This window comes from Synchiropus splendidus, chromosome 1 (assembly GCF_027744825.2).
Source record: "Synchiropus splendidus isolate RoL2022-P1 chromosome 1, RoL_Sspl_1.0, whole genome shotgun sequence".
NCBI classification, from domain to species: Eukaryota; Metazoa; Chordata; class Actinopteri; order Syngnathiformes; family Callionymidae; genus Synchiropus; species Synchiropus splendidus.
Window position 1 is genome coordinate 51966871 of NC_071334.1, and position 13792 is coordinate 51980662.

The following is a 13792-nucleotide window of genomic DNA, read 5'->3' on the forward strand; positions in this document are numbered from 1 at the left end:
AAACATTTCATGAGTAGAACTATTTCAGGGTATTTTCTTCCACTAGTAAAACTGTTTCCTAGTAGTTCTAGTACAACAACAACAAAAGTTCACTAGCAGTACGACATTTTGGGTTTCCTAGAACTACAAGTAGTTGCCCATTTATCACCATACAAGGGTTACAAGTGGCAGAACTTTTTTTTAGTTCACTAGTAGAACAAGTAGATTTTTACTATTATAACTATGTCTACTAGTGCTACTAGTGAGTGTTGTTTTACTCTATGGTAGTGAGGTGAACTTGTGCACCATTCAAACAAAATCGATGACTAGTACACAAAAATGTAGAGTTTGCAGAGCAGAAGATGTCGGATTTATGACCAAAGGTTCTTCAATAGTTCGCAGTGTGGATCAGTGTGCGGCCCCTCAGGGGCCCTTCTGTGGAGGGGACCCTCTGATGGCAGCCCCGTGGTCCGAGTGGTTCTGCAGCTCAGGTTTCAGATGATCCGGAGGGAGGTGCAGGAGGAGGAGGAGACCGAGAGAGTGGGACGCGCAGCTCCTTCAGCTTCGCAGACCCCTGGTCCGGGGTCAGAATCGACACTGTCGGGGACGCGGACGCGTCGAGAGCGCGCACAAATTAGGAAAACCTGGTGAAGCAATTAAGCGGCGCGACAGTCGAAGAAGAGGAAGAAGAAGGAGCGCGAGTCGAAGATCACCCGAGTGCTCAGTGTTAGGAGAGAAAAAAGTGACGTTTACTGCCCCTGAGTCTGTAACGAAGTCAGGTTTTTCTGCCCCGGACAGTAGAGTTTTGGCGGCGGTGGAGCGTCAGACGCAGCGCGGCGCAGCCGTGGAGCACGGTGAGTTGGCACCATGGTTTTTTCCTCTGCTTCACACTCGACTAAACGCTCGGCTACCCCTCGTTTCCGAGGACCAAGTGCAACATGTTGCGTTTAAGGCTTCATGAATCGAATGAGCCGGTAAATAGTTTGAAGACACTTCTGCCGGTGCTTGTTTCTTGCACTTCGTTGCGTCTCTGACGCGTCAGAGCTCAAGAACTCCACTGAGTCAGCCGAAGTGACCCGACAGCCCACCGGAGGGTTTCACGCCGCCCCTGCCGTCTGTGCTTTATTGTCACCCGGGGCGTTGATTTCCCTCCGTGACCCGAGTTTTCAGCGGGGACTGGCCGCTTCATGTGCCCCGCGTCTGCTCCCTGAACCTTGAAATCCAGCTCTCTGCTTTTGGTTAGGCAGGAATGTTCAACTGGCTGTTGCTTTGTCCTGATCCTGTGCCCGAAACCTCTCAGGCCCTCCTCCCCTCCATCCCCTCCGAGAGGCCGGTGACTCCTGAAGCAAAGAAGCCGTGGATTCAGTGGAGCTGAGAGAGAACGCTACTGTTCTCACACACCTTTCCCCCATTGGTCTTAGGATGTGATCTGCCTTTGCCTGCTGTAACCCCATGTTGTTTAGGAACCATCCAGTACAGAACTGAGTTCCTTTGTAGTTTTAGTCAATGATCTTGGTGTTGAGAGTCGTGAAACGGAACCTCTCGTTCACTTACATTTCCAGTCAAATTGTCCACATTTCCTGACCTGATTCCCAAGTGAGAATATCTCAAACTTCCATGTGGTGAAAGACACATTTGTTCTCAAATAATGGGCAGTTTCACCCTGGGTTATATTTGTTTTTCCTCGCACTGATGTGAGCAAATCCCCAGATCGCTCAAATAATTTTCAAAAAATTTCAAATGGGCCTAAATAAAATGGGGTGTCATCGTGATCAGTTGGAACCGTAACTTGTGCCCAGCGCTGCCCTTTTGTGGCTCAGTGTTAGACCTCTGCTCAGATGCATTGCTCTCTGACTCATGGTCTTAGTTGTGACTTGTAGAACAATAGTTATAGAATGAGTGTAGCCCTCATTAAGGTGCTTCCTTTTTCTACTGTACAAATGTCAGGTGCTTGGGAAATGCTGTATATGTGTCATCAGCTGTCAGAGTTGCACTGATGGAGCTCCAGCTTCACTGAGAACTTGACCTCGAGTGTAAATACATTGCCTGTAATTGTTTGTATTGTACGTGGCTTTCATTCAATGCGGAAGATGACACCGGTTTCAGCCAATAGGCGCTTTAATAAAGTGTGTGTGTGTGTGTGTGTGTGTGTGTGTGTGTGTGTGTGTGTGTGTGTGTGTGTGTGTGTGTGTGTGTGTGTGTGTGTGTTGCCTTTTTTCACAACTAAATCACTCAAAAGTTACAATTTTTTTCCTGCGAAATACCAGCAATACTGAACAGCACTGCATAGAAAACATTGCAACTTTTAAAAGCAAAATAAACTGTATAAAAGGCAATGTGTTTAATGTAAAATATTTTATTCCCTTTTTCGGTGAAGCGATCAAAGCCTCTTGTTAAACAGCGGAATGTTTCCCACTAACCTGACAGGCAGCTCCTCTTTTCATCGACTACATGTCCAGGGAGTTTCTGGGGTCCAGGAGCTGCTATTAGCTGCTGAAAGCTAGCAAGTTGTGGCAACTTCTCACTTGGGCAACTGGAGCCCAGGTTGTACGGTGATGCTGGCGTTGAGGGAGATTCCATCAGACAAAGCGGAGGTACGGCAAGGTGACTAGTCACATGACCTCACTGCAGTATCAGTTAGCAATGCACCGAGTCTGTTTCCCAATATCGTTGGTGACATTCAGCTGGTGACAAAGGGTCGGCTTCAGTGCAAAGTGTGATTCAAAGTCTTGGCGTGTTGGAGAGCGAGAATAGAATTGCAGTTTACAGTGAGTGTTCAACCAAACTATCTAGAGCCTTTGTTTATATGATTCATTATGCTCACTGTAGCTAAGCAGCAGGCAAGAATTCATTCATCTGTCTGAGTATTTTGGATATTATTTGTTTTTTAATACCCAAAATACTCACTGAAACATTTACTTTCTTTGAAAAACTTGTATAAAAATTATTCTACCCTCTTTTAATAGTAGCCTACATTAATTATCTAATATTTAACATTGGGAAAGTCTCTGCAATATTTCAAACAATAGTGAAAGTAACAAACACATTTCTTATTCTGTGTTTGGCCACATATGTTAATCACACTAACAATGACTGAGCTCTGACCACATGCCACAGTTCAAGGTCTGGAGGGGGATCGAAGTGCTACTTGGATTGAATTCAGGAAATCATCAAGCAGCTGTACGCAACATCCATCCCTCCATTCTACACCTTCTCTTCAAGGCTGGGTGGCAGGGGCACCTGCTGCAACTCCCATAAACCTTGAGGGAAGGGGATGGTCCTGCACCCACCATCTTTCTGGCAGGAGACTCCAGACGCAGCCAGGGTCCCCTCACAGCAGGTTCGGGCCTGCCGTGTTTGTCCGGCAGGTGATACCTCTATGAGGGCTCAGATCAGATGAATGACTGTGTGTGGGTGTCTTGGTGCCACATTCCGCTCCACTGAAACCTCCTGGCTGTGAAGTCACTCTCTTGCTGTTGCACTTTCAATAAGTCGCCCTACTACAGCTGTAGCAGTGTGCGAGGGCTCGATGTTAGTCGTGTCCCGATATGCAGTATTTTGGCTGGATGACGATATCCAATATAAAACGATAGTAAATTTTAATGGAGCAATTGTTTCACCACCCATTTTATTTAAAGGCTTTCCAAACCTTCCCTGAAAGTAAGAAGGGGTAGTTGGAAGAAATGAAAGTCGGTATATAATCGAAACAGCCTGTGCCTTGTTGTTGCTTGTTGGATGCATTTCGACTGAGCAACTGAAACATTACACAGTCTTCCGGTCTGCTCAAGTAGATGTCTTTACGAGTGCTTTGTAGATGAGGCATCATGAAACGGTATTGTCAGGTTGATGAAACCATGTCACAAGGTGGCGCTCTTGGTTTAGAAATTAAGTGAGGTTTCATTGAATTTGTTGTTTGAGTCCAAACTTTTTACAGCAGACAGCGCCATCTGGTGGCCTCTCATAATCAAGACACTGTTTCGTGAAACGTCTTCAAGCCTTCAGTAGTTTTTGCTGCTGCAAGTGGGGGAAACACTTTGTTGTGCTTGCACTGACACCTGGCGAGTGGCAACTTGGACAAGAAGGGTCTGGCTGTGCCCCACCTGTGGGTTTGAAAGTATCTTCCGCTGAAAGAACTGTTGTATTTCAATAGGACCGAGCTCTCCTGAGTCTGATTTGTTTCAGTGTGTGATGAGCTGTGGTGCGCATGTCGGGGGCAGAAAGCATATTGATAGGACAGTCCCCAACGGAGCACACTGGGACCTGTAGTCTTGACAATGAGTGTACAATTTCAAAATAAACTTTTTTTTTTTTAAATGTCTACAGTATAGTCTTTACGAAGGTCCTGTCCAAAAATAGCAACTATTGAGTCATGTAGTGAAGTGGTCAATGGAGCATAGCCTTCTGCTTTGTTCAGATCAGTCTAAAATGAATTGCTATAACTAAAACAGTTTGCTGACACAAAAAAAATTATGGGGTGTCTTGACAAACAATGAGAGAAACTGACAGCACCCACTTAATGGAAAGTGTTGTTGAGATTTTGTACATACCCTCCAGTTTTAAAAACATCTCCGGAGAATTTCACTCTTGAGAAAAATGCTCATCTCACGCTTTAGTTACTTTTACATCAGCCAGCAATTCTTCCTCAGCCCTTTTTACTATAGGATTATTTTAAGTTCTCACAGAGGCTCTTAAAAGACTGACCTTACGCTTCCGTTTTACCAGGCACGTGCTGGTTGATCGATCGACTGAACCTTCACCACCGATTTCTCTAAAACTATTCCTTTTCTGGAAGCCGATCCCATCTACTGTTCTCATCTGCCCCAACTCTCTGCTGCACACTCCAGCAAACGCGTTGTAGCGACAAGTTGAAACGAGTCAGACCTGCAGCTGACCAAAACCGAGTCACAAAAAAACAGCAATGATGCGACTGCTGGCCGCAGGAATCGCATATAAATTTGGAGTTGCAGTCGAAGAGGATCCCAATATGCAAGTCCCGCAAAGCAGAAACAAGTCATTGAGGGAGCAGAGTCGCCTCTTTCAACACAACAGTTCTCAGTGAACGCACCATGGTGCATTTGAAGCGGGTCAAGTAAAGCAAGCCAGGGCGGAGAGTGTCAGTGGTGGCTCTCTTGACTCATGAGAAATGCAAAATGAGGAAACTCGTATCAGCTGACCAGTCCTTTTCAACCGTACCAAGTAGTGCCAGACCAGAGCCCAGGATAATTAGGATTGCATTTTATTATTTTGTTCCAAACTGAGCATATGTTCTAATTCCTCCTAATCCTCAACCTCATTCCTACAAAATGAGAAGTAGGAAGTTAAACTGAACAATCTTGAGAAACTCTGCGACCTCCCTTGGTACTGAGGAATACCCAGAATCCTTTGCGTAGTATCAAAGATGCCATCGAAAACAAAGACCAAGCTACAAATGTTTTTTCTTTGCTCATAGACATAAGTCAAAAGACAGACACAGCTGCAGCCAATTGTCGCTGATCCTGTAGATCAGACCTGGGCAAAGTGCGGCCCGGGGGCCAAATGCGGCCCTTTGACTGTATTTATGTGGCCCTCCTGGAGTCAGAGCAAAACTATAAAACTGACATTGTTGTTGTCTCTGACATTTTGTCTTATGGATTGTTTTTTGTTTATTATGATGTAACTGAAACATAACCTTCTTGTTTAATTATTTTTCTAAATCTTTTCTGTTGGCTATTTTAGGAGTATTTCTTGTCCCTTAAAATACATCAGAATTGAAAGTAAATTTTGAAATGTATGAGCCACATTGACAATCTTTAAATGGAATGTGGTTTACATTAAATAAAACACAACAAACCAACAGTTTATATGCATTTTTACAGTGTAGATTCATAATCACACATGATTTTTATTTTCAATTTTCTCTTGTTCTCCTCTCTTTGTGTTTGACGGCCCTTCTCAACGGTCACAATATATAACCAGGCCCCTTGGGACATTTAATTGCCCACCTCTGCTGTAGATGCTTCTTGTTCTTCTTCTGAATTGACAGACGGAATGCCGCCTTAGCCTTTTGGCCAGGCTAAGGGCGTACCTGCATTAAGGAGTGTCCCATTTCTAAGGAACAAAATCTTCCTCAACACTTGGTTTTGAGGTCTGAGGGTTAAGGAAGGAATTGGAAGTCACCCTAAGTCCTTCATCCAAAGGTTGCCGGTAGACGCCGGCGTGCATGTCTGGATAAATGGGTCATCCACTGTTCCAGTGGTGAAGGATGTGTAACCTGAAGGGTAGGCAGTGCCTCTAAGTTCTTGTGCCGTGTGGAAGTGAGTCATGAAATCCTGTCCACTTTCAGAGCTCCACCCAGTTTCAGTGTTTGTTCTTTTTCTCCTGGTGTTTTATTGTGCTGTTGAGCTTCAGACTGAACGTTGTACGAGTCGGAACACAGAAGTCAGTGGGATGCTCTAACTCCAATTGATTGAATCCAGATTTTCTTTGCTGTGAAACGCACCTCTGAAGGTTGTTGAAATGTTATCTGTTGTTTGCATGTTAACCTATCTCACTGTGGGCAGAGAGGAATTTATGGGAGCTTTTCTGGCAGCATGGCAGCAAATAAACTGTGTTTAGGCTCTTGGTCCACCAAGTCTCCTCACAGCCAGCTGAGACATGCCAGCCAGAACTTTGATGTTTAAGGAGCTCACGCGGGAATCACTGCCAAGTGTTTTTTTTTTTTTTTTTTTTTCTCAAGGCTGCTGCTTGCACGACTGTCAAAGCCCAAGTCCACTGACGTTCACATGTGGGGTCAACATCCAGTCGGCGTATGTGTGCGCGCGCGTCTTCACGCGCTCTTGCTGTTGGTCCTTCATTAAGAAATGTAAACCTGGCACTGGGCTGACTTTCCCTGCTCCTCTGTTCTGTTGCTGCCAGTAGCACTTTCAAGCTCTCTTCCTGCTGCCAACGTGATGGAAACTCTTGCTTCTTTATGTGAGTTTCCGTTCTCTTCACAGTTAAAGTCCTCTTTGTTTTTCATACACATTATACCTGGACATCTCAAACCAATAACACTGCACTTCTGTCCTTTTGGAGTCAAAACCCTTTGATAAATATGTTGCCAGATGTCGCGATTCATGTTTTGGTTGCTTGTTGAGCTCTTTGTTTACAATGGGAAGTCATTCTTGGCTTTCTTCTGGTGTGGATGGATTCTCCACATTCCCATTTGTCTCAACTCCTGTTTCCATCCACTGGTTTAAAAATCATTTGGATTTTCCATTGAAATGACTCCTTCCTAATTTTGTTTTCATCCGCTGTATCTGTGCAGACTTTTGTGCGCGATGCATCTTTTCATGTCTGTCTACTTTGTTCATCCTTTGAGTCAGAATGCAATTGTAATCTCTTGTAATTTTGAATGCAGCAGGAGGTGAGGCTCATTTGCGTTGGGGACAAGACGAACAGTGTCCTAACGTTCAGAGCCCACCAGATGGCGGTTTCATTGGAATGGTTGTTGAAGTCCAAAGATTTTGGAGCAGAGAGTGCCATCTGGTGGCCTCTGAAAATAAGGACACTGTTTCATGAAGCCTCATCAGCCCATCACTATCCAGAAGCAAATCATTCTCTAGTGTACAAGTGAGAAAAGTGTTCGTTTTAATGTGCACCATGAAAAGTGCAGTTTCACAGTCATCCTTTTAGCTGTCAGGGATGCCATCTAAGCACAGCTTCCCTCTCATGTGACAATAGGACAGAGTCCTCTGAGTCTTTGTTTAAAAGGTGAAGTGGCCTGCGGCTTGAGAGAAGTAATTCTGTCAGCGATTTCTTGGTCAATATAGTTCCAACTGAGGAATTTATGGCTTCAATTGACTATAAAAAAACATTGTTTGGAAGTGGACATAAAACCAGCAAAACACTTTCCCACAAACCATGTCTTAAAAATGTCTGGCCGTGTCCAACCACCAGACCAAAATAATAAAAAAAATGTATTAAAATGTCTTGCTCGGAGGGACTGGAACATATTGTAGGCTGGTATTGTTGTTTGCTAACTCCTCTCACTCCTGTCTCTGCTTCAGAGCCCAGTTAGCTTCCTGGTCGCTACTGCAAAATGAGTTGGAGCTTCCTCACCCGCCTGCTGGATGAGATCTCAAACCATTCCACCTTCGTGGGGAAGATCTGGCTGACTGTGCTCATCATCTTCCGCATCGTGTTGACGGTTGTCGGTGGTGAGACCATCTACTACGATGAGCAGAGTAAATTTGTCTGCAACACCAACCAGCCTGGTTGTGAGAACGTCTGCTATGATGCGTTTGCACCGCTCTCCCATGTACGATTCTGGATTTTCCAGGTGGGTCAGTCGTCCAAACGCTTTTGACTGTAGTTCCATGTGACGCACTCTTATCAGGCTTTTTGTCCAGGTGATCCTAATATCCACACCCACCATCATGTACCTGGGCTTTGCCATGCACAGAATTGCCCGCATGGAAGATACCGATTATCGGCAGGTGCGGCCTCAGAAAAAGAGGATGCCCATCGTCACTCGTGGGGCGGTGCGAGACTATGAGGAGGCAGAAGACAATGGTGAAGAGGACCCCATGATCGCTGAGGAGATCGAGCCCGACAAGCCAGTAATAGGTACCTTCATGCTTTGTGAGATGCTGCAGTGGTAGTTTATAAGACTTGCTTTTCTTTTTTTTTTCTCCTCCATTAAGGCACTGTGAAGAAACACGACGGTCGGCGGCGGATCCTGCGGGATGGTCTAATGACGGTGTATGTGTGCCAGCTTCTGTGGCGTGCTGCTTTTGAAGTGGCCTTCCTGTTTGGCCAGTATGTTCTCTACGGCTTCGATGTGATGGCCTTCTACGTCTGCACACGCTCCCCTTGTCCGCACACGGTGGATTGCTTTGTGTCACGCCCCACGGAGAAGACCATCTTTCTTTTGGTGATGTATGTGGTGTCCTTCCTGTGCCTGCTCCTCACCCTCTTCGAAATCCTCCATTTGGGCATCGGCGGCATCCAAGATAGCTTTCGGAGACGACCCTCCATGAGAGCACGTTCCGCTGTGCCCCTGCCCACCCGGTCCATGCCCACTGCTCCGCCAGGGTACCATGCCACCATGAAGAAGGAGCGGCAAAAGGGAGACCTGAGGGATTTGCCCATGAGCGACTCTGGAAGGGAGAGTTTAGGGGATGAAGGGAATTCGTCCAGAGAGCTGGAGCGCTTGAGGAGGCACCTCAAGCTTGCGCAGCAGCAACTGCACCTTGCCTACCAAACTGAGGAGGGAAGCCCATCTCGAAGCAGCAGCCCAGAGGTCAACACTGTGGCACAGACGGCCTCGGAACAGAACCGCCTTAATTTTGCTCAAGAAAAGCAGGGAGAGACGAGTGAGAAAGGTAAGTGGATTTTTTTTTTCTGTCTATATGGTTATTTGGAAGAAATATTTCATCTCCTAAGTCCTAAAAATGGTAACAGTCATAGATGAGATGTACTTTATTTGTACCACAGTGGGGAAATTCATATTGTATATGGAATTCAGTTCACCATACTGGACACAGTCATTTTACATGTGTGTGCCGATACGTGCGTGTTCATCCTTCTTTGTGGGTACCAATTCTTGACAAAACAGGGTCCTTGTGAGGATCATATGTCATGAGGATGAAGACTTCAAAATAACTGGGTCATTGTAAATAGGCTTCAGTTTGGTTCAGAGTCCTGGTTCAGGTTAGCCATGGTTAAGTTTATGCTGAGGGGCTGGGGAAAGGGTTATGTGAGAAACCTCACAATGTCCCCACAGGGATAACAATACAAACCTGCCTGTTATAATTGGGTTTTGGTTTGGTTAAGAGTATAGGCTAAATGTAGCCATTTGTTTTAGATGGTTAGTTTTAGGGGGAGAGGCTGGGGATAGGGTTACGTCAATGTATGTCAATGGCGGTACTCTCCAAGATCAGAAGACCAACGTGTGCACGTGTCAAAAGATCAAAAGAAACTGTCAAATGTATCTTCCAAGTGGCATTGTGTTACAGTGGAGCAGCCTTGTTCAAAACTTTTACATGGGAAACACTGGAGTATATGCTCAGGTGGTCTTGCTAACACTGTGAAAGTACAGTATATGGGCCCTTTATGTTGCAGAAATCTGAATATCCTCTCATTGCAGGTCTACATGTCTGAGCCTGCGCCCTGCCTCAGTCGCCTGTCTTCTCATTCCTACTGGCCTTAAACACATGGGGAAGCACATATGGGAATGCAGTCAGACCACTGAGGACCACCTGTGTGCGTGTGCGTGTGTGTGCGTGTGCTTGTGTGTGCGTACTTGTATGCGTGTTGTGTGCCTTTCAGTATTAGAGGTTGGTTGAAAAGCGTAAAATGCTGAGAGCTGTTTTGAATGACTGTTCATCTCCCTGAAGTTAAACTTGAAATGCATGCAGTCACATCCCACGTTTGTAACCAAGCCTCCATTGTCCTGGCTCCTCCTGCACATCAGCAGCCTCACCGTCGTCCCGTTGTGGCACTTGGTAACTCTCATGGTCATTGCACTCTGTCAAAAGTTTCCGCAAACAATTTTGTCGTCACATGCTTCAAAAGATTCCAGAACCTTCCATCTAACAGCTTCAATGGTTCCATTTCTTCAGTAATCTGCTGGTTTATCCACGCAATCTGCCAAAAATGTTTGCCTGGAAAATGCTTGAATTCTTTATGGCTTGGAAATATTTCAAGGAATTTCCAAGACTTTTGTGCACAATGATTTAAAACACACTTTTAACCGTATTTCTGATGGTGAACCAAACTCACTGGCCAGACTTATCGAAGCCGCTACAGAGGAGGCTTCACCAGCGGAAACATCTGCCTCCTTGACAACAATCCAGCCTCATCTTTTTAAATTCTTCAATTGCGAGACATATTTTTCCAGCCTTTGACTTTCATGTCTGCTTCCCCCCTTTTGCCTTTCAACAGCTGACACTAGGAAAACAAGCCTGTAGCTTCTAAAAGACTCACATCCTGGTGGCTTCTACACATGCGATCTCATGATCAGCTGGCTTCACACGCATCTTATCACACATCCTATACCGCGTTGATATTCATCTCACTTTAGTTTGTCTTTTCTGTAAGGTACGACATTCCTTTTGTGCTACTATTTTCCCAATTGCAATTTTTGTAGTTTATGTAACTGTAGAAATTATTTTTGTGCTGAGAGAAATTGAATAAAATATATTTGAGCAAATGTTTTGGAGGCCTCATTTCGGTTGACCGCAGATTACTGACTTGAAGTCCCTCAAATATTTGGATTCGTAGGAGAAATGAACTGAAGAGTCGGCTGAAACAGAAAACTGGGTCTGCACTGCCCTCTACAGGTAGAAAAGGGGGTACAGTTGTCTGGTTCGATTCTGCGTCAGCACTTTACACTTGCTCCCAACATGGTGATCTCACAACTGAGGTCAAGCTTTCCCTGGATAGTGGAAATATTTAGGGTTGCCACCGGTTGTTAAAAACTCAGGGTTGAGTGGAACATGAATACATGCATCACACGTAGACAAGACTCTTCCTTCTCTGCTGATACAACATGGAGGAGCCTTATAGGTTCAGGTTTCAGTCCAAGTTCAGCAGCGCTGGAGGGAACAGCCCCACACAGAAGGTCCAGTTCATTTGGCTGCTCAAAGTTCTAGTCAGATTCAGGCACCAGCCTGAATGGAGACATCCATGTTCTACCAGGGTAAAAGCAGCTGATGAGAATAAAGATTTCATTCCCTTCTTGTGATGGCTAAAGTGAGCCAAGAGTGTGGAAAAGTTGAGGCAGCCGTATACTGAAGATGTGAAAACAGCCCGGCAAAATGTCCTCAAAAGTGATGAACCTCTCAGTGAACTCTGCCCTCAGGGAGATTCTGTGTTTTGTCTTCATTTCCTCCTTCAGTCTGTTGACTTCCTCTCGCTTATTTCTACATCAGCACCATTTATGTGACCGAATGTTCCTCGGAGTGTTATTTCCCTGGTTCTCCACCTGGGGTCCCCCTCCACAAAACAAGACTTTATTTCATCTTATGCCATCTGGAAGACCACCGATTGACCTCGGTCACAAAAAGGTTCCCGCACGATTCTGATTGTAGTTGACAGATTCTCCAACATGCACCTCCAAGGAGGTGCAACATCTGGTGGACTGGTGCGAGGCAAACAATCTGGCCCGGAATTTCGACAAGACGAAGGAGATTGTCGTGGACTTCAGGAGATGGAGACCCAGCCATGCCCCTCTTTACATCAACGACAGGGCTGCGGAAGTGGTGAGCACAAGTACCTGGGTGTGCACATCACACGATCTTAGCTGGTCACTCCACACCTCCTCCCTGGCTAAGAAGGCACAGCAGCGTCTGCACTGTGGGCTTTTGAGGTGCACATTTTGTTGATTGTGTATTGGCAGGTGCACTTCACGGACACGCACTCGCTTTTGTTAGGATCAATGGAGCAACCTCCGAGCATTTCAGTCGTTTTCACCATAGTCTAAGAAGTCTACAGAAAGTAGATCCTGCTGGCCTTCTTTTCAATTGCATTTTGTATTTGAAGTGAAGGAATCAAAAGCCGATCTATTCACTCACTTTTTGATCTCATCAAATTATGTTTCTTACCTATGCCTATATATAATACCTATTGTGTCTGAAATCCACACATCTTACTGTTATTTTAGCATTAAAATGTTGCTGTGAGATGAATCCATTCCTGGTTCTCCTTTCTTGGTCTTTAATCGTGGTCTATAAATAAACTGATTTAAATTCCATGCCATGAATAGAGGACGACAAATATGGTCCCCTTCATGTAGTGTTGCCTTTTCTCCAACAGATGGTCTTGTCACCTTGTCTCTGAGTCGCACAGTCTTTATATCAAAATCACCAGGCTTAAACTGAATGACAGTCATGAAAGTGAGGTGATTGATGCCTGTTTCACTTGCATTATTCTACTTTGATTCTGTGTCTTTATCTAAAACTAAATCTCAAAAAGTACTGGAGTATAAACAACACAAGTGTACTGTGAAATTTGATCCTGTCTGCGGCATGTTCTTTTGCATTTGTTTTGTGTGGAGCACTTAATGATGGATGGTTAAGGTACATTCTGCTCCATCAAAGCTCATCCTGACATGACCGTAGATGAAGGTCCAGGGTATAGGAGGACGTCTCCCCTGGATCGGAACTGTTTTTCTGTACTTGTCCCACCCGCAGAGAGTCCTGGCTGTCATGTCACTGCTGTCCACACACTGCCATCAAGCACAAAAACATCTCCATTTGCCTCCTGAGCTGACTTGAAAGCTAAAAAGTCACCATTGTTCGCTGAGGTTGCTCCAACTTCTTGCTCTGTAGTGTGAATGCCCAGGGTTCTATTCTTAGACAACCTTTAAATAGGCGTCTGTGACTGTCGCTTACACTAGGCATGTCTCTCACACACTTGGACACACACACACACACACGCTCACACGTCCAGGTTGATAACAGTATGGACTGCGCGCGTGTGTGTGTGCGTGTGTGTAGGTCCTACATGGCCAGCCTGGAAATGCTCTCTGCTGTGGTGACGCAGCTGTCGTTTCACACCACATAGAGAGGAAGCCCAGACAGCTTGGCACAACTTAGTGTGAAGGCTCAGTGAAAAATCATTTTCCTTCGAGATGATACCGCAGGAAGGACCGGAACAGGCTTCAGGCGGCACAAAGTGACAGGAGTTTGTTGAGCGGAGCCATGCCACTGCTAATGCCACTTGATCCACTGAGGACTGACAGCTCCAGCCTGATCTCACTGAAGGACGTTTAGGGACGCAGGCTTTTACAAATGGATCGAGATGACATTTATGCTCCATGGATCTTCGTACCGTAACTTGGAATTTACAG

General features: G+C 45.4%; 1 protein-coding gene across 1 annotated transcript; it reads left to right on the plus strand.

The window, feature by feature from the left end:
* The first annotated feature begins 569 nt into the window (after positions 1 to 569).
* On the plus strand, positions 570 to 11142 carry LOC128752237 (gap junction gamma-1 protein-like). Its single transcript, XM_053853231.1, has 5 exons — positions 570 to 833; positions 8007 to 8278; positions 8349 to 8565; positions 8643 to 9323; positions 10088 to 11142. Exons 2-5 carry the CDS (start codon positions 8039 to 8041, stop codon positions 10099 to 10101), a joined length of 1152 nt encoding a protein of 383 aa, XP_053709206.1. The 5' UTR covers positions 570 to 833; positions 8007 to 8038; the 3' UTR covers positions 10102 to 11142.
* Positions 11143 to 13792: the final 2650 nt, after the last annotated feature.